The sequence below is a fragment of the Cottoperca gobio genome, chromosome 13 (genome assembly GCF_900634415.1).
Source record: "Cottoperca gobio chromosome 13, fCotGob3.1, whole genome shotgun sequence".
NCBI classification, from domain to species: Eukaryota; Metazoa; Chordata; class Actinopteri; order Perciformes; family Bovichtidae; genus Cottoperca; species Cottoperca gobio.
Genome location: NC_041367.1, coordinates 20,133,678 through 20,154,022, shown reverse-complemented (window position 1 = coordinate 20,154,022; position 20,345 = coordinate 20,133,678). Strand labels below are relative to the sequence as shown.

The 20,345-nt window shown below is 39.7% G+C and overlaps 2 protein-coding genes across 3 annotated transcripts; one reads left to right on the top strand and one right to left on the bottom strand.

Moving 5' to 3' along the window:
- Positions 1-2,015: 2,015 nt before the first annotated feature.
- Positions 2,016-7,033, top strand: sertad3 (SERTA domain containing 3). 2 transcript variants are annotated; one of them, XM_029445647.1, is made up of 3 exons: positions 2,016-2,134; positions 2,874-2,959; positions 3,879-7,033. In XM_029445647.1, exon 3 carries the CDS (start codon positions 3,886-3,888, stop codon positions 4,924-4,926), a length of 1,041 nt encoding a protein of 346 aa, XP_029301507.1. In that variant the 5' UTR covers positions 2,016-2,134; positions 2,874-2,959; positions 3,879-3,885; the 3' UTR covers positions 4,927-7,033. The 2 variants fall into 2 exon arrangements, with proteins under 2 accessions (XP_029301507.1, XP_029301508.1); XM_029445648.1 differs by lacking the exon at positions 2,016-2,134 and having other exon boundaries at positions 2,720-2,959.
- A 548-nt stretch (positions 7,034-7,581) lies between these two features.
- Positions 7,582-20,221, bottom strand: kcnk6 (potassium channel, subfamily K, member 6). Its single transcript, XM_029447154.1, has 3 exons — positions 19,755-20,221; positions 14,384-14,776; positions 7,582-9,048 (listed from the first exon to the last, which is right to left on the bottom strand). Exons 1-3 carry the CDS (start codon positions 20,068-20,070, stop codon positions 8,801-8,803), a joined length of 957 nt encoding a protein of 318 aa, XP_029303014.1. The 5' UTR covers positions 20,071-20,221; the 3' UTR covers positions 7,582-8,800.
- Between the last annotated feature and the right edge of the window lie 124 nt (positions 20,222-20,345).

Below are 20,345 nucleotides of genomic sequence, written 5' to 3'. Positions count from 1 at the left end.
ATAATACTATTCTATCATCTATATCCCTTACATTACTCTTTACAAAACAACTAAAGGAAATAAATGAATAGCGTAGATCAGAGGTGGAGCGTGTACTTAGAAATCCTACGCAAACTGATGTTGCTGTAATGAGATTAAAGATGGTGCTAAACTAGAGGTAAATAGTTGTACAGAGGTCGATATGATTACTTCAAAGGGGCCAAAGTGGCATCCTGATGAGAAGCTTTACAGTGTAAAGCACCTTGCTAAAAAAAACTATTAGTTGTGGAATAAATACATCACAACAATAATGATATACTATTGCATGTTTATTAACGATAATACATATTCATGAACTAGTTACGTATTGTTCAGCAGACTCTCACTCCTGCAAGTTATTTCTGTCCTGATTCTGTGAATCTATATATGGATGACAGTTTGAACTGCTGCAGTTCATTCTGTGCTTTTTTTACTGGATTGAGTCTGTGCTGTAATTTGGTCTCTTATTCTTTTGGGATAAATGGGTTGAATTTGGGTATGAAAATACTTGCAGAACCATTCAGCTAGTGAATATAATGTCTGCTCCGATAGTTCACCTCATGTGAGTCTATTCTTTCGAAAGGACAGCCAGTTAGTCAGATGAGTGGCATGCCTTACACATGATGTGTAGCTGTTGTGCAACTCCCTCTGACTACATGTGTCAAGTGGCCCAAGGGAAGGTAACATCATCCCGGAAACCTATTCTTTCCCTTCAAAATAAAACGGATTATTTTCCTTTTTAGGATACAGACCATGTCTGTATCTTATTACAGTATACTTTGCTACTACTTAACAAATACAGTATGTTATTTCTCAGAATATTAGTTAAATACAGCAATTCCAGTTGTTCCCACCACTTACTAAAAGCTTATATTTTTCCTTGATGTGGTCTTTTCAAAATAACATAATTAAAGTCCCACTCCCCTCAAAAACTTGTTTGTTTATTGTTTTTTTAGTTTCACTGTGCAGAGTCTGACATCAGTTTTCACATTCATCTGCTGAAGGAGGTGATTATCTGTGCCCAATTTAAATATGACTAACACGTGCACGCACAAGCAGGATTTATGACATCACAACTAGTTTGGAAGCCAATCATGGTCCAATATGCAATTTAAGTGTGATGTGGAAGCTTGAATCACAAAAACACTCAATTTAGACTTTACAGTGAAGTAGGAGACATCTTGTCTCCAATAAAAATGAAAAATATTTGCATATTCATGAAAAACACTTACTATTATTGTGAAGGAAAATCTTATTGAGCAGAGTACTGGAAACCAAAGAAGCTGCAGGAGACTGAAGTGATGTCTTACGATGAAGGTTTATTAGAGCTTGTACAAGGAGAACAGATAATGAACAGTACAAGTGAATACAGAGATGCAGTCACATTGTCAGCCACCATCCATTCTGCCAACCCTCGATATTTATCCTAAACAAGGCCTTCCATAAATTGTTTACCTAAAGATGGATCACCTAGATCGCTCCTCAAATCCTAGTCAACACATTGTAAGTAAAACAGTCATAGCATCTCCGTGACCTTGCCAGTCTGAATACTCTGGGCCCATCTTAACTCTTATCTTGCAGCTGTGTGCCGTCAGCTCCCGTAGACTAAAAGATGAGCGATATATTTTGGAGAGATGACCTGACCAAAAAAAGAGACACTCAAGATGTTAGTGTTTGACCTCAGGCCTACTTAAATATCCTCTAACATGAAAGGGATAGTCTAGGATATGTATAGAGTCTATGGTTTGAATGTATTGTAATATATGTATATACTAATAGATAGGAATTAGTCAAAAAATTACCGAAGTATTATATTATAGCGTTTAGGGCCTATTTCAAATTGTGTGCGACTGATGGTCACATATTTGGATTTTATTTTGACAGAGTACAGGAAGCTGTTTTATGTTCTGTTAACTTCATTTTTTTCTCTGCCGTCCAATGCACAGGCCGAGGAGGAGCCAAAGCTGTTTTTCAAAGTTGACTCGTTGATTCTTCATGTGGCGTAATGTCGAGTGGTGGAATTCAAATCGAAACAGTACACTTTGACATGTTGTTAGTTAACTTGAGTAGAAACTGTGTCTATTGACCGTCCCCCCCTGACGACTGATGCTCTCAGGTAAATAACAACTATTTGAAATAAGATTGATTGGCACAAGTATATATTTTATTCGAGGTAAAAGGTTTTTTTTGCTTTGTCGTAATGGGTATTTATATCGTTAGTGAAATGTGTTCATTATTAAATATCTCGGATTGTTTCGATGTATGATCGGTCCTGTAGCCTAATGTCCTTTCAGGAGTTTTGTATTTTTATTACATTAACTTTAACATGAAATAACAAACGCCGACTGGAACCCCCGTCCGGTAATTATTAGTGTTTTAAACTCTGTACTTTGTATTGAAAGGCAATATGCGGATGGGAATCCCTTTCCTGACGGTGATGTAATCATTAAGGAATTAGAGCTATGCAAATTACTGAATAGCAAGTTTGACAATCCGGTCTGGGCAGAAATGAATGAGGGCAGGAGTGAATTTACAGGTTTTCATATTTTATGAATTATATATTATATTATATTATTATAATTTGCCACATAAATAGTTTAAAGTGTGTTTTGCAACTTCAAATGATTCTGATCGCATGTAACGTACATAAACTTCACTACCCATGATGCCTTTCGATACATCCAGCCCCCAACTGTAAACCTTTTGGCGTGAAACTTAAATCACGGGCGGGAGATGACCGAGTCAGTCGGCTAGCGAAAGTGTAGCGTTAAGAGTTAAAAACTCAAAGTTAAAAAAAGTTTTGAATCGCAGGCTTATCTCCGAGTGAGTTGAGTAAACATTACATTGTGTTTCAGTTCGAAGAGGAGGCAGGACAACGACCAACAGTAACGGTATCGACTACTAACTACGGTACCGAGGACAGACGGGAGTGATTCAACAGGTCTGTTTGCTTCTCAAATGTCTTACTTTCAAACTGTTTAAAGTTAGGTTAGTGTTTTAACTACGCTTTCCGTTTTCGTTTTGTTGATCAAGTTAATTCAAGTGAGTTAATTTGTGTTGCATGTTATTCAATGGCCTCTGTCTAGAAGTTCTCTGTTTCCCTCCTACGCGTTAAAGCTGACGTTACAACCCCCAACACTAACTTAACTTCGCTAACTGGATGACCTGCCAGTGTTCATGGAAAACCTCGATGAACACATTACATTATCACTTTTAGGTTACACGGTTATTTAATTTGAAGGTATCATATTCGTGTTTTCAGCAGTAATCCAAACTAAACTATTAAATGTATTAACTAAATGCAATTATTTGCCAAATCATTCTGCCAAATTTGAATAAATACAAAGCAGTCAATCCATTGGGGATTGTATTTATTTAAAACATTTATTGTTCATGTATTACCACAAGTAGTTTGCTTTTTAACATGTTTATTGCTCCCCTCACTATCCACTTAGTCTAATGGCTGCAACTTTCAATAATTGTCTTATACTGATTTAGAGCCAATAAGATTAGAAGATGACACTTAACACAGGCTGTCAGAGCCTAAAGTGAAGAAACGAAGAAAATAACTTTGAACGTGATTAATTACAGCCTTAATGTTTTTTTGTACTGGATTAATTTACTGTTGAGGAACTGCTTGATTATTGTGATTCAGCACTGATTTTTTTAATCAAATGTATATGTTGCTTATCCTATTAATATTTGGATATTATTCCATTCTTCTCTAGTATTAGAGTAAAAAAAACAACCCCTCATTCCTTCATTAATTAAGGACACTGATAAAATGGTCATCTACAATATGTAGATTTTTTTTTAGCAGCAGTACAAGTCAACTTAACGGTTTGTGCTTCCCTTCACAGTTTAAAGATGATCATGAAGGGGCAGAAGCGTAAACACCCACCAGAGGATGTGGAGGTTTCAGACAGGAGCAGCCCCACCTGGGAGAGCCAGCGCCAGTTTGTATTCTCAGTTTCCCTGAACAAGTATCAGCATGGCCAGGAGCTACCTGAACCCAGCCTGCGGAGGTCTGTTCTGATAGCTAACACTCTGCGGCAGGTCAGCCTAGAAGCCTTTGGGGCGCCCTCTGTAGACATGGAGGTGTCACAACCACTTTCTAGCTCTTCATCTGCACTCCAGGAGAGTATTTTCACTGCAGCAAAACACCACCCTGCAGTGATGTTTTCTAACAGCCACTCAGCTCTTGTCAGCTGCCCTCTGGTTTCAATAAATGACGTGTCAAATTGTGCTAGGTCTCCTGCAAACTGCAACTTAAGTGCATCAAATGTCCCTTTGTCTGTAAAAGACGAAGATGAGGACTGGGGATCCATGTCCACGGATTCTGATTTCTCCCTTTCAGCTGCCATCTCCTCCATTCTCACTGCACTGGACTCTACCATTGATAGTAGCCCACAGACAGCTCCACGAACGCCTCTCAAGTCCTTGGAGAACCTGTCGGGTTCCTCTGATGGAGGTGTGGAATGGGTGAAACAGGGAGTCAGAGGTTATGGGGGAAGCTGGGAGCAGCAGGAAGAGTGGAGGGTGCGGGAGAGCAGCTTTGAGGTGATGAGGTCCAGCTACCTCAGTGAACTCACTGTGGAGGATCTGTTCCAGGATATAGACACGTCCCTTCTGGAGAGGGACATGGGAGTGCTTGGGCTCAGAGGCAGTGGAGGTGGATACCCGACAGGGGAGGACCTTTTACGGTATCTGCCGCCTTTCTCCTCCTCCCCCCCACACCCCTTCTCCCTCTCTCTCAACCAGAATATGAAGTGCCTCCCGTCGCTCTCTTCGTTCAGCCCACTGTCGTCTTCTCCACTTTCTCTTTCTTCGCCACCCTTTTCTAGTCAGAATCATGTGAGAGAAGGACTTGAGCTGGACCATCTGATGGAGATCCTGGTGGAGTCCTGAATGCCTCATTGTCACTATACTGTAAGGAAGTAACTTGAACACCATTCACTAGGTTAGTGGACAAAAACTGAATTCTAAAGGCAAAGGGAATAGATTGTCAAACACATCAAGAATCCCCTTTGTTGTTTTTATATATTGCTCAAGAAATAGTGTATGGGCTTTAGAAAGTAGTGAGAATGCTTAAGAAATTTAGAAATTGTTGATGTCAAAGACAGGAAATGCTCCATATGTGGGCTAGCATGAAGAGTAGCTGTGATGCATCTCGCAGCTTTTTGTGCAACATGAAGCGTTTGTGTTTCCCCAGCAGAAATGGAGGTAAAGTTACAATGAAAACTATGGGTGGTAAGCCAGATAAGGCTGTGTTCTTTTAACGGCTAAGCAATGAGTCAGTGCATAATGAACTGCTTAAAAGTAGTTTACTACAGTTTCGAGTGTGACTCAGTTAATTGGAACTAGGGAAGGGAAGGGAGGTGTCTGATTAAAAAAAAAAACAGGATTTATTCATCAAATCAGAAGTAGTCAGTGGAGAGAAAATAACTCCAGCAGTGTTGCCCTAAAATGTGTCAAATGCATCACAGTTTAGAGTAAGAACAAAAGCAGTAGCCAGTCATGTACTGGTGTGGGTTCACGCAGTGGACTGAGCACATGAGAGAAATAACTTAAAACACAGGTGTAAAATGTTAATGTGAGTTCTGAGAGAATGTGATTTGATTGGTGAAACACTAATATTATGGGTCAAACGTCTATGAAGAAATCCTTTAACCTCATATTTATCAATGAGTTATAACAGGTGCTAAGAGATGAGGTCAGGATTTCAAACAGTAGGATCACCCAGGAAAGAAATCCATAAGAACTGGTATTTTATTCAGTTACAAAAAAAGAAAAGACATTTCAAGTGTATATAATTGTTGATGGTTATTGTTAACTGGGTTATTGTTCTTTGTATCCATCAGATTATTATCAGTTATAATTCAGTAACTAGTAGCTGGAGGTACAGTACGATTTCATGTATCCTGTATTAGCAGTAAAGAAAGTTGAAGATCATTTAGTGGGGGAAAAGCACAACTCTTAATGCCTCTCAAACAGCGGACTGTTAAACCATGTCCCTGCCTGAAACGTTTCCACTCAGGAAACACAGCAACACGTGGCTGTTCTGGCTACATGCACAGTCCAGCTCAGAAAGAGTATTTAATGTCTTTTTAAAATATGCTGTTATTCAAAGAGCCTTTACAGAGCTGTGCTTACTGGACATACAACACATCCTCATGGATTTCAATGTGACAGTACAGAGCCACTGCATCACGTTAGCTGAAGTCACAACCACTACGCAACAGATTCTGTTGTACAGATGTAATATTACTGATCAGTCCTGGTGGGTGTTTAGCATCATGCTGTGAGCCACATTGGCTGATGGTGTAAATCCGCCCTGTGAACAATTTGTCAGTATTCAGGTTCTGCTTGTTTTAAGAGGGTTCGCATGTTTTGTCTGGTTTACATGTGAATTATTGCACTTTTGTTAATAATATGCGTTTCTAAGTCATGTGAGCATGTGCTTTGTGTTTTACTCTGTATTTATTAAGCAGTGGTAACATTTGGCCTAATTCCTTTTGAACCCAGAAAGTAGACTCCTATTAGATGTTCTGTAACGGTTTGTTCTTTAAAAGAAAACCACTTAAGGAAAGGTGTTTTAGCTGCAAATTTAACCAGCTATATGTTGATCCAGCATCTAAACCAACACTGCTGAAATGTGTAACATGGAAGATGCATCGTTTGAGGAAGCACATGATGCCAGTTTGTCAGGTTTTTGTACGGATCAGCTTTCTATACAAAGTTTCTTTGAATAGCTGTGCTGCAGTCTCAAACTATTTATAAATGGAATATTTTGTTAAGATGAGTAATTGTAAGTCATAACATATGACGATTCTGTTATATTAATGTATCGTCATGGCAGTTTTTTTATTTACTTTTATTTTCTCTATAAATATTTTATGGTCGTTTAATTGAGGGCAGAATGCCTGTTAACTATGTATTTAGACTTTTCCATTTTTCAAAAAGGCAAATGTCTGTTTAACTAAACTGCTGTTTGTAATAAAATGTCAAAATGAAATCCTGCTGCATTTTCATTGTTTTACATGAGTTATTCATTTGTGGTTTTAACGCCATCACCTGATGCTGTATTGTTTTTATTCTGTAGAAACCCTGGTTTACCCTGGAGGAAAAAGCCGCAGTATTTAGAATATAAAATATTATAAAAATCTCAGCACATCCGTCTGCGACAGATGCATTGGAGGAAGGTGCAATGTTAAACAATGAGAAATCCTGGACACTCGTTTACTGCTGAAATTTTTAAATCAATATTTCAGCAGTGAACGAGTTGTTTTCAGTGTTAAGAATCATGAAAGTGAAAGAACAGTCAGTTTCTGCTCCACCAGGAAAAGTTATTTTCATTAACTGAATTGGAAATTGACCCGTGTTTGACCCTGCTCTCAGGGCACAGACCCACGAGCAGAACAAGGAACCTCTACTTTTATCGACTGCTTCAAATGTCTGTTGCATACTGCCGTCTGTCACAATGGTTGACTGAACATCAAATTACCTTTGTGGATGCATTATACAAACTATCCGAGGATGAGGATGACACGCATGACAACCCAATACAGGCAAAATATATTTTTAATTTATGGTGGTCCAATGCGAATACATATTAAACTGCTATATTACTAAACTAACAGACAACATGGATGAGACAACTTATTTTACAGTATCAGGATATAAGCCTACTCGTTCAACTCCGATGGTAAGAAGAACAATAACTGACATTAAAGTGCATTTCAAGTGTTCATGATCTCTAAAATCACACAGACATTTTTTTTTTGGTTTTCCATTGAAATTTATTTCTTCCTCAGTCCCCACAATGAAACACTTTATTTACTATCACTTTCTTTTCCTCAATCCCTCTATTCCAACCCTTTGACCCTATTGTATTACTCTTTTGGAGGTGTAGTCACATGCTGAGCTACATGCACGTAGACACCAGGGGGCAGCGCCATAAAAGAACAGCCCATGTCAAGACAAACGCAGTGCTGGTCTGTAGTTTCTGTACTCAAGAACACACAAAAGTCTGATTAAACACTTTCCAGTAAACATCCCAAGTGTTTTAAATGCTCAGCCTGGGTCCACATTTTAAGATGAAGATGCATTCAAGTGGTGCAAAAGTGAGTAAAAGCCAATCCTGGTTCTCAATATGACTGGACGGTCTGGAAGTGTTTTGGATGTGCACACGTGAAACATAAAAAAATAAATGCAGTTAAGTGTAAAAGATGAAGTTGAAAAGCCAAGTGCATCCACAGATTGTGTTCAGCACCTAGATTTAGATTCATCACAATTATATACCATTTTGTGTTAGTCCTGAACCAGCAACCCAAACCTGCGACACAAATAAAACCACTTGACAAAAATGCATGCAAGACAAAAGTGATCAGAAGACTACTAACCATGTTTCAAAAAGTTCTTGCTCCGAGCCCTTCATGTGCTATCCTGAGGCTGTACTACAGTTACAGCATGTCGACGAGGAAAAGGACTGAATGTTATCACATCTTTTAGCCCAGGCGGGTTGCCGCAGACGAGTTAGGACGGTCCTTTCATATGTGCAGAATGCAAAGTGTTTGGCAGTCCTCTCACAAAGGCTGAATCTTAAAACTCATCTCAATTCCTCATCATCATCATCCTCCTCATTATTACGCGCTCTCCTCTTGAGGTTTTTATCAAGGAAACTAAAGACAAAATGAAAAGATTAAGACAAGAATTCAGATTCAGCCCGACAGTCGGGGTGCCAGAGGTAGAGCTTTTTCTTTTGTGCGCTTCCCCCCACAGCTCAGCTTGTGTTGATGGTGTTGTACGAGGGCTGTGAGCCCGGCTCCAGGGGCTTGCTGGCCTCTTTTTCCGTCAGGTAGGAGGCCGCCTGATCTGCATTTGCGCCCTCCACTATGCGCTCCCTGTCGCCCAGGTCGGACTCCTCACAGCGCGGCAGCTGCAGGAAGGAGGTTAAGCCGTGCAGGTCAGCCATTTTGTGGAAGGTGCGCAGCAGGAGAAACATCATCATCAAACCCACGAACAGGTAGACTAGAGGGGGGGGGGTTGGCAGAGAGACAGGGGTCACAGGAGGTCATTTATTCAGGAATAACTGAAGGTGACTTTTTGCAATCTCTGAAATATTTGATGCATCAGAAAGTTTGGAATAAATGGCAAATTGATCACCATGCATGTATTTATGTATGCAAGTGACGGCTGCAAGTCTGGAGTTTGTAATGTTGGACAATATTTGAAAGATATATACGCACAGAGAGCAGCAACATTAAGTCAAAGTAATGTTTTCATGCAGAAAATGCTATTTCAGCCTCTCAAATATGGAGGCGACCTGCCATCTCAGTTGTATCATATTAAAGTGAATATATTTGGGTTCAGGACTGACAAATCAGGACATTTACAAAGACATCACCTTGGCTTTCGTGAAATGGACTTTTCCCCCCCCAATATTTTCAGACATTTTATAGATCAAACAATTAGAGAAAATACTGTTGGACTAATGGATAATGAAAATGATTGTTAGTTGCAGGCCTACGCACAGAGCAGTTGTTTAAAGTCGGCATAAACAGCATGTGACATTTTGTGTCACATGTAGAAATGGAGCAAACCAAGAAACAATGCTTTTCAAATTGAGTTAAACCAATTTATGAAAGAAAAGAAAATCTGCTCAACATTTGTCTTTTCTGCTCCGATTCTTTCCTTAAAGAAAATGCCACAAGGTGTTCTTCTGTCACATGCATGCACCAAACTGCCCCACATCCCCTCAGAGTCAGGTCCTGCACAATGCTCTCACTGTACGAGTAGGCCAACTCTTCAAGAAAAACAGTATAGGATTACAGAGGCCTCAGCGCCACAACTTCACAGTTACTGTGGGAAGTGTACAGTAAGTGGTGCAGGGGGGAATCCCAGGGTAAATATATCATTACCTTTAGTCCTTTGTTTTTCTCTCTACAGGTTTCAGGACTTTTAAAAACAAACAATACTTGATGCAATCTACTTGGATAACAGATATATTATCTCATCACATTTAATGAATTACTTCACTTGAAACAGTTTGAACCTGCCAGCTTTGAGTCTTTTAAGGTTATTATTTTCTCTCCCTGTAAAGCACTCCTCATGGTGAAAGACAACATGCTGAGTTAAAGGACTGACTGTCCAAACGCAAAAACTACCATCTCAACATATCTGCTTGTCAGCAACAACAGAAGTGCTGTGGAAAAGCCTTGAAACGGCTTTTTTGAACTTTGCACGGTCAATCATACATTGAGGGAATTTCAACATATTTAGGCCTCGTTTTCATTTACCACTACAGCAGGGAATGTGCATTTACATATGATCAGTGTTAGCACTTCTGCTGGGGAAACTACATCAGTTTCAGGAGACGTCAGGCCACACCTTGCAGTCGGTCACTAATCCTCCTAAGAAACCTGCAGGGACCGCATGAATTCATCTGACTCGACCGACATCATTATACAACATAGCCTGGGGGATGAGGAAACAACACGACTGCTCCGTGTGAACGGCTGGGCCTCACTGAGGTCAAGGGATTAGCCGAGGACAGGACACAGAGCAAAATACAGCAACTTCCAGTGTGTCACAGGAAAATAAAATATGGAGTTCCCTTAATTTAAAAAGGCCATAAGCAGGAGAAAGTGTAGCAGAAAGATACAACTAAAAACTAAATGTTAATGTCCTAAATGTCCACAGAAACAAAATGTTAAACACCAACAGATCACATTAATTTCAAAAGGTGTTACTGTAGAGCTCTCTGACTGGGACCAGAGGAACACAACAACAACATGGCTACTTTAAAAAATAAAAATGGTAATTCCAACCCTGATTCAGTTACAGAGAAAAAAATAAATTGTATTTATAAAGCGCCTTTCAAAGCTAAAAGCAATCTCAAGGCGCCAACACCCGCACAGAAGCTGAACAACAAGAGCACGAATATGAAAATAACCTCCATCATGTGACGGTGAAGTCTCATAACAAGGACAAATTACAAGGATTTATGAAGAAGCACATTTACAGTTATCATCTGAATCATATCATTGTGAAGTCACCTAAATGGTTTCCACACTAATAAATTATATTTTCCTGGACGTGCTGTCAAGCAGACACATTTTTGAAAGTCTCAATACCAAAACTATCAGAATGCAGATGCAATGTTCTTTAAAATACCACAACACATTTATTCCATTGCTTGCTCCTAAAAACAGAGCTAATATAAATGCCAGTTCCATAGTTGCCCAGATTTAGTGCATTTAAAAACACCGGCTGCCAATAGTTTAAAAATAGCACACAGACATCTCTTTGCGTGTCTAGATGTAGCTTTGCAGTGGGGATGAAATTAAGTGAATTAACAGCATGAATCACTGCGTAAAAGAGATGACAGATGACTCACAAGATGTTGCTGCCAGAATTATGACAAAACCAGCTTCTAATATGGGAGATACAGAAATATGAATAGCACAAACAGTTTCACTGAGAAGAGTCTACAGGCAGGGTATTAATTAGCATTAAGCAACACGTACAACTGAAGCTGATGGGAACATCGTTGAGGTTACAAATACTCATGAACCAAAGCATCTGGCAATTATTATTTTTCTTTTAATTATTTGACTGATTGTGATGCTACATGAAATTCTACCAATGGGATTACAATTGATCCTGAGGAGGACATGAATGTGTTTTACCACATTTCATACAACCTTCCAGTTTTTGAGCTACTCAAAACCACAACGTCATGGTGACGCCTCAGGGGATCAGGAGGATTCATCCTCTGGGGAACATGCATATATGTAAAAATAAAAAAAATAAAAAATGCATGGATCTCCATCCAGTTTATTTAGTTGCTGATTATTAAACATAACATATGTTGATAATGGATTTTCACTTCAGTCCGTTTTTGAGCAAAACAGTGACAAAAGGACAAATATTCTCTGGTTCCAGAATCTCAAATGGCAGATCGGACGCTTTTCTTTGGCATCTTTGGGATTTTGATTATCGTTTGAACAAAACAGCTGAACACATCAAATTGTTCACTGAAGATATTTTTACACTATGTGTTAAAAGGTCATTGATTCAGATTATCAGATTAATCCATAGTGAAAACAACAGTTAGCTGCAGACCTACAGTAGTTGATTTCAGATATTTGGACATATCAGTCTGTTACTCAGTCCACCACTTGTGCCAGACTGACCAAGTAACAGACTGACAGAGCCATCCATAGAGCTCTGCCACACATTTATAATCAGAGTGATGTTGCATCGACGCTCTCCTGGTTTTTAAAAGCTTGCTTCTGAGAGAATTTATTTTCAGCTCCCTGACGTTCTCGGCAAAGCCAGGTAAACTTACAATGAGCAACACAGAAGAGTGTTCCTTCAATTTCCAGACAGCTAACAGATAACTCAGAGGGCAGTTTCATTTCTGAGGAAGCCACTTCTCATCCACGGATTTGCTTCTGAGAACAGAGAGAGGTGCTACTTCTCACATCAGGAGGCGAGAATCAAGACTGCGCGCACAAAAGGTCAGATTCTCCCCTCAGAGCGGGAAGACGAGTTTAAAACCCTTCTGCTATAGTCCCTCAAGACGACTACTCCATACAACTACAGTTCTTCCTACATACAAAAACATTTTATACAATACAACCTGGACCCTTTGTTTTGTTTTATTCTTTCATTATTATTATTTTTTCTCTTTTTTTATTTACATACAGTTCAGTTTAGTTACAGGTTTGTTCTGATAAAAACCAGGTTAGCTCCTGGGTGTTTGCTTAGCTGGTAATTTTCTAACTACTGCCCTGTGCAGTATTCTTGTACACAAATAAAAGTCACGTTTACATTCAGTGTTAGTCACCAAACGGCATTGTGTGCATCTTTGAGGCCTAACAAATCTTTCGTCAGAACAGCGGCGAAGCTGCCACGTAAGGCACCTCGACAGGAGAACGAGATCGAACAAACTACTCTGTGATCAAAAGACAACCCACAGCCACCCTACTACGTCTACTTTAATCATCTTCAGAGTTCTATCGGAATGATGCAGCATCAGACTATAGGACCAAGAAGATTGACAGACGTTGGGATGAAACTAGACCAACCAAAGAGGACGAGGGCAGGACTGAAACTACCCTTTACAAACTTAACACGCAGTTTGTTTTTTTACCTGCATCCATTTACTCTGTATATTACAAAGGATGAAAGCTCAACAGTTTGTTTACACGACACATGTACATGCATTTCTTACTTCCACGTGTGTACTCTATCATAACTGGGAAGGTAGTGTAAGTAAGTAAGTCAGGCATTTGTCAGTATTTTTCAACAGGTCTATGGCAGAATTCATATGAGAGTACTAATCCATCCGTCCAAAATGTGGGTAAGCATTTAAAACAAATTTGTTTGCTCATTAAACAGGTGCTGATACGTACGTCATTGTGTCCCGGATCACGATGAGACAACACCTTCTTATCAAACATATATTGCACATGACCAAGCCCTAAAATGAGGAAGTGTGTGAGCCTGTCTATGTGACTGTAGATACATTCAAACTTTGAACGACTCAAACACCAGAAGCAAACGTGACCCAAAAAAAAGTAATTAATCTAAAACTGATATACAGCTTTTGCCTTAAAAATGACACATGACATGCAGTACACATATCAGAAAACATAGCTGCAGTTTTTGGAAACAAGTTTAAAATACATTAAAAAAAACTAGACACAAGTAAACAGACTGAGCTAGTATGAGGATACTAACTGCTAAACTTTAAAAAGGACAAATATGAAATTAAAAGATATAATATGTAACATTTCCGCATTAAAATGTGCTAAAGACAACTAAATCCATGTTACATATATTGTCGAGTTTGTATTTACATTATCCCAAATGTTTCCAACCATTTTCAAACCTAGAGAAATCCGTCATTTTAAATCAAGGTAAGGGTTAGCTTCGTCACCTGTAATGTGTCATATCACCTTTGTGCATACGTTGGGGTTGTCTGTCATAAATTACATTTTGTATATCTTGGTCATTTTTTAACTCTTATCTTTATCCATCTTTTAACTGGATTAAGGATTTTAGTCATCAGACATCAGGATCTTAAGTTATCAGAGAAACAAGCTGAGCTAACGTTAGCCTTTAGCTTGCAGCTAATGTGCAGTGAACTGCATCGGAGAAACACTGATTTTTAACGTGAAACTGCTTCATTCAGTGTTTATTATTGGTTTCAATCAACGGGTACGTTTGTGAAAATGACATTGTGCATTTAACAATGTGGATGTTTCTGTATTTTGTCATAATTACTATTTTTGGCTGCACTAGAGTTGTGTAACTGAGCAAATACATTTCTGATGGACGTGACAACTGCACTCACCTATGACAGCGACCTGGTACAGCGGCCTGTACACCTGCCCAGGCTGTGTCCCCGGAACAAAATCTCCCAGTCCGATGGTGCACAGCGAGATGAAACAGAAGTAGAAGCCATCCAAGAACGACCAGGACAGCTCCACTGTGCTGAACACGGCCGCCGGCGCCACGAAGAGGCACAAAAGCATCAGAACCATCAGCAACAGGAAGTGGACAACGGTGGCCGGCCGAGGCTCCAAGCCTGAACGCTGCAGGAGGCAGACGGGAGCGAGAACCAGAGGGTACATGATCCTCTGGACGCAGGCGGTGAGCACCAGCATGGTGAAGGGGACTCCTATCAGGGCGTACAGGATGGAGAAAGCTTTTCCAGTGTCAGACAGAGGAGTGGTGTGACCATAACCTAGTGATAAGGAAGAGGAAGAGGGGAGGCACAAGAGAAAGGGCAAAGAGGAGGACAATTGTGAAACATTGGGCAGCATTTAAATTATTAGAATTCCAAAAGCCTTGAGAGTCCCGACAGACAGAACAGTCCGGTACCTCTGAATGTGGCTGCTGATACAATTCTAAAGCGTTCTACACAGAGTTCAGAAGTGGCCGACAAGAAAGTAGCCGGTAGTAATGTTTAGTGACCTGCTGGCAGGTGAGGAAAAAGCTTAATTTCAGACCCTGGTTCCAGCAGTAAAGCTACTGGGTATGTAAGACAAGTGGGAACAGCAGCATGTGATTGGCTCATGAAGTTGGGCTGCAGCCAGCCTTACACTTCAGAAGCACTAAAAAACATCAGTATCAGGGAACTAATGCGGGGAGGAAGAAAATTAAACCTGAACCCACTTCACAAACTACTCACTGAATATCTGTCCAGCCTGCCTACAGGGAGACATCCTCTTTAAAAAAAATATATACACACACTTTTAAGCTGCAATCTGTCGGTCCACAAGAATGTCCTTTGGGAGGCCACAGTTTTCGCACTAGGAGTCTGAAATGTTGCATGAATGTCAAGTGTGTGGGTGTGATGGTGTGCATTTGTGTTCATGCAAATTGGCAAAAAGGGTGTGTGGCAGTGAGGCTGGCCTATAACAAAAAAACTACTAAATGAAAACAGAACGGAGTGTTTGTTGTGGACTCTTGTGGGAGGCATACACACACTCAGTGTTTGTGAGGGTGTGTGTGCACAAAATTGGTCTCAACTATTGTGAATTTGCCAGATACCATTTTCATATATGCAGCTTCCAAAAACAAAAATCTGCAATAAGAATTCTGAGGAGATATTTTCTACCAGGCAGCACTGAAACTAAACGAAATAAAGCCATATTAAAAAAATACTTTTAACACAGTTCACTGAATAAAAAGATACTAGATCTCAATGGAGCTACGCCGGATATACTGTAAACTAGGACAAATAACACCACAGTAGGTAAGAGCTTTATGACTTAATATAATTACATATTCAATATAATAAAGCTCTGGTCATCACTGGCTGGATTGGGGTGACTTGTTTAAATGGTACTGCCTGAGCCAGAGAAGAGAAGGACTTCATGAGATCAGTATAAAGCGTTCTTTGTCAAAGTCAGCCCTCAGGTCATTATCCATCATTACCAACACACCGTAGCAGAGACAAACACAGACATGGTTACCAAGATGCCTTCGGCCGGAGCTTTGAGCTTTACAACGGCTCTTCAGAATCCTATGGGTGACGTCACAAATGCCTAAGTCTATATTTTATACAGTTTATAGTATCATCACATTGCTGCTGTGGACCTTGAGATAGCACAGGCTTTCTGTTTTGTGCAGGACGAGGGGAAAGAAATTATGATTCAATACTGATGAAACACCAAATACATGACGTCAGTTTGATTGCAGAACGACTGGGATGGTGATGCCCTCCAACAGCAGGGTTCTTATTACATTTTAAAGTGGTACTTTCAGGGGTTTAACAGACAGCAGAATTTAGTCTGCTGCCAAAACAAGCACAAGTTCAGCGAGACTTGATAAACAATGAAGTTACCGTGAAGTGTATCCGGCACAGACATCCAGAGGAACATCTGTCTGTGGACAGATTTTGTCACAGTTATGGCTTTTCAATACTTTGAAGGCCGACTGGAGTAGGGAGATAGGAAGAGGTCAATAACTGCTCAAATGTTTTATAAAAAGGAATGAGTTTGTTGTCGTCATTTACACGCATAATCTTTACACTGAATGTAAATCTAACTGTGTTCCTGCACCTTAAATTTTACCTCGAGATAAAAAGGTTTATGTTATAGGGAGGGAAGTGTCATGTAAGTAAACACATGCAGTATTGTATTGCGTCTCCTGAAAACAAAGGTCATTTCTGTTCCGCTTCATGCATGAGTTTGCATGTCCCATGTGAGTGTCAGCATGCTTGTGAATGTGACCGTTTTTTCATAGTATTTGCTTAAATAACAGAAGCTTGCAATAAAATACTCCAGGAGCTTCTCTGTGATGTTTCTACAATGACGGTGCAGTATCTTGGTACAGAGTCCTGGTAGCTTGGACACTAGCAGTGCTCGTCCAAACTTCAAGTCATGTCTTTAAGAGTTCTGAATGACACGGCAGTTAAGACAAATACAAGGTACACATTAGTTCTATATATTCATGAATATATTTTTGTTTTATCGTTATATTTCTTTCCTCTATCTTTCATATACTTCATGTACCGGTATAAGTTCCCTCTTAACATTAACGTAATGTGCTCCATGGTTTGAATTGTCCTTATCTATTTGTTGTTATGAATTCATAGATTTGTGTAATCATAATTTAGTGACAAGTTTCAAAGTCAAAATTCTTGGTAAATATATACAATTCTTACAAAATTTTGAATCCACTCTACGTGACATATGATGCACCGACTGCTTTTCCCCCAGAAAGTTTTTAACATGAGAAAACCAAAAGGTGTGACAAACTACAGCATGATTTTGACTGCATCCTGTCCTCAACATGTTGACGTCACAGATAAGTTATGTTTAGCTTGTTGAATCTGTAATAAAGTAGTGCATTTATATTTCCGTTGCAGATTTTCTCCAGAAACTGAATGTAGTAGTTGTACGTGTTTAATTCTACATAGTAGCAGGTTGCCTGTAACAGAAACAAAACCTTTGAATGTTTTTTTCCGTTGGTCAGAAGTGTATTGACTTTGTATCAGTCTTGTTTTTCTAGACAAAGCACTGCTGTATATTTTTCTTAGGGTGAATCTGCAGTTAAAATCTAAAAACTTCAAAATCAATTTTATGAAATGGAAGAAAAATAATACCGTCCCTTTTCCTTTCTGACAAGCAGTTCACTTTTCAAACAAGCTGCACTGGTAGGCCCTCCCTGCATCACTCTACGCTTCTCCCCCAACATCCTGTTTCAACAGGAAATATATCAAATTAAGGTCACAGGGTAGCAGTTCATGCTGACTTTTAAGATGACAAACAAAGCTGTAGATGCTATTTCAGTCATAACATCAACTGACTAACTAGAGCATCTGGGGAGAACTTGAATTAGTACCACTCAACTGCTTTGTTGCACTGGACAGTTCCCACAAATGAATGAGAGTTAACAGGAATAGGATTTTTTTTTGCCAATTAGGTATAGATAATATTTGGAAAGTTCTGTTAGTCAATTTATTAATACAATTGACACCAAAACACTGAATTCTTAAGACCGTGCCACTGACCTTTAGGAAATCTACTGTATGATGTCACAAGAACCAATGCTTCAGTACCAAGTCGATGCTAAAATTCAGATTTTTACAGTATTTTACGGTATTGAGAAGTAACGTTACCGTCAGGGCTCGACGATCGAAAGATTTGGGATGCAGTAAAATCACTATCGACACTTCCAGGAAACGCACCCTATTTTTCTCCTAATAATGCTTCATTGTGAACAAGAAATCAGCGTTGAAATCGGCAGGAGGAAAGATAATTAACATTAAATGGAGCTTCTATAGAGTTGCATTATGATGCGTTCAAGCTTTTATCAGCCAAATTCATGATTACACAATGTAGTCTAGTTAGTTTTGGGCCAAGAAACTTGAATAAATACAGTTGTTTGGAGGAGAAGTTTCACAGCAATATAAAATAGATATTAGAAAGGGATTTATGACCCGTTTAACTGCCTAACAAAAACAAGTATGCAAACGGTAATAAATGAATGTCTGTTGAAGTACATGGGTATTATTGTTTTTTCTTTTACCGTGGTATCGAGAATCGTAAAAAATTCCCTACTCCGCTGAGATCATGATGCCTCCCACTAGAGTCTACGACAAACGGTTCATGAGTTTGGCCATGCTACGTGAATCCGTTTAGAAAGAAGAACACCTTTTTGTTAAAAGGCCACACTCACTAACCCTAACCCTTTTTGTCAATTAGCATGAACACAAACACATGTGACCTCCATCCCAATTTTCACCCTGGTAGGGCAAACAGTGTGGCCAAAGGGTGAGAAAAGTTTTGTGAACAAACCATCTGACAAAGTGACATATAGAGCTACTGGTCGCAGATAAAAGGTGCTTCAAATGACCCCTAATGACACATATGCATATACTGTAGGTATAGATATATAGAGAGATTACAGTCATTCTTAAAGTGATTTAACATTCAGTGGTGAGTTCTTATTGTTCTTTGTTTTAGTGTGGTCTCATTTGTATTCTTCATTCTTATTGTTGCAACTAACCCCTGTACTGGGGCAGGTTGTAACAATGGAACTCATTGTATTTAACATCAATTCATTAATTAAGTGATTTACTTTGAGAAGTTGGAAACATTGCCATTTGTAGTAGACAAATAAGGGTTCCTTGAGTCAAAATTTGCGAGCTCAAACACAAAAAGTGTTTCAATTAAATCCAGTGTCTCCCTATCATGGTAACAGTCAGTGAACTTTTAGAATCATCCCATTTATCTGCAGTCTGCTTTATAATACCACAATAAAAGTCCCATGAAGCCCCTGGACATTTCCTCTGATCATGAGAAATCACTCCTTTGCTAAAGAGTCTTCTACATTTGAATAAACAGGAACTTATCTCTTAATCTATAAGCACAAGGACAACTGTTATCCCTCGAGCTGTGTGGGTTTTCTGAGGTATCACTTAGTTTGTGTTTTGATTTTAACTGACTTAATCTGAAAGTCACGCAGCTGCAATTGGTGTGTCACATCAATGACACGTGGCAAATTAACGCAATAAAATTGTCACCAGGATTTGCCTTTTGTGGCGTTGCATTTCCATAAAAATAAAGTCCCTATATTGGACTGGTGTGGTTTTGTTTGGTCATGGAATTATTATTTTCATGAAGTTAGTTGTGCGTCCTGGGGAAAAAACGCCACCAGTTGACTTTTAACGCTAAAAACTTTGCCGTTGTAGTTTTCTGGTCTGAACTCACCGACAGTGGTGACCAGAGTGTTGGCGAAGAACATGGAGGATGCTAGGTCCCAGTTTGAGGTAGCGGAGGAGTTCCTGAGGACGGAGACGCCGTACTTGTTGGCCGTCATAACTTTGACCAGAAAGTGTTCCAGCGACGCGTCGTTGACGCAGCTCTGGTTCAGAAACTCCCGCTTCAGGGCTTCAATTTCATTGCGCAGCTTGTCCTCCACCGGCCGCTCGATGCTGGAGAAAAGCAGGGCTCCGAACAGCAGGTAGATGACATAAAACAGTATGAAGCCTGTAAGCAGCAGCCACGACCTGCCTACCGAATGCATGACTTGTTCAACTGCGGGATTTACATCAGTGGAGCTGCTCACCAGGACTTCCCTCTCTGTCCCTCTGTGTGTGACTGCTCTCGTTTCTTTTCCTCTCTGTGTGCGTGGGGAACAGTTTTTGAGGGCTGTCCTAATTGAACTTGAACCCTCCTGTTCAACGCATCCTCCTCCCACAGTAGAAATAGCAGGGTGTGTCCAGCTCAGAGTCCTGGAAGTGGATCATGGATCCTGGAAAAGTCTGTTAATACTCTTTCAATGACTGCATCTGTCTCTTC

Coding starts and splice junctions, on each gene's coding strand:
- sertad3 (XM_029445647.1), top strand. CDS start 3,886: ATGATCATGAAGGGGCAGAAGCGTAAACACCCACCAGAGGATGTGGAG.
- kcnk6 (XM_029447154.1), bottom strand. CDS start 20,070: ATGCATTCGGTAGGCAGGTCGTGGCTGCTGCTTACAGGCTTCATACTG. Junction 14,777..19,754: donor CACTCTGGTCACCACTGTCG/GTGAGTTCAGAC, acceptor CCTTATCACTAG/GTTATGGTCACACCACTCCT. Junction 9,049..14,383: donor GTACCAGGTCGCTGTCATAG/GTGAGTGCAGTT, acceptor CCCCCCCTCTAG/TCTACCTGTTCGTGGGTTTG.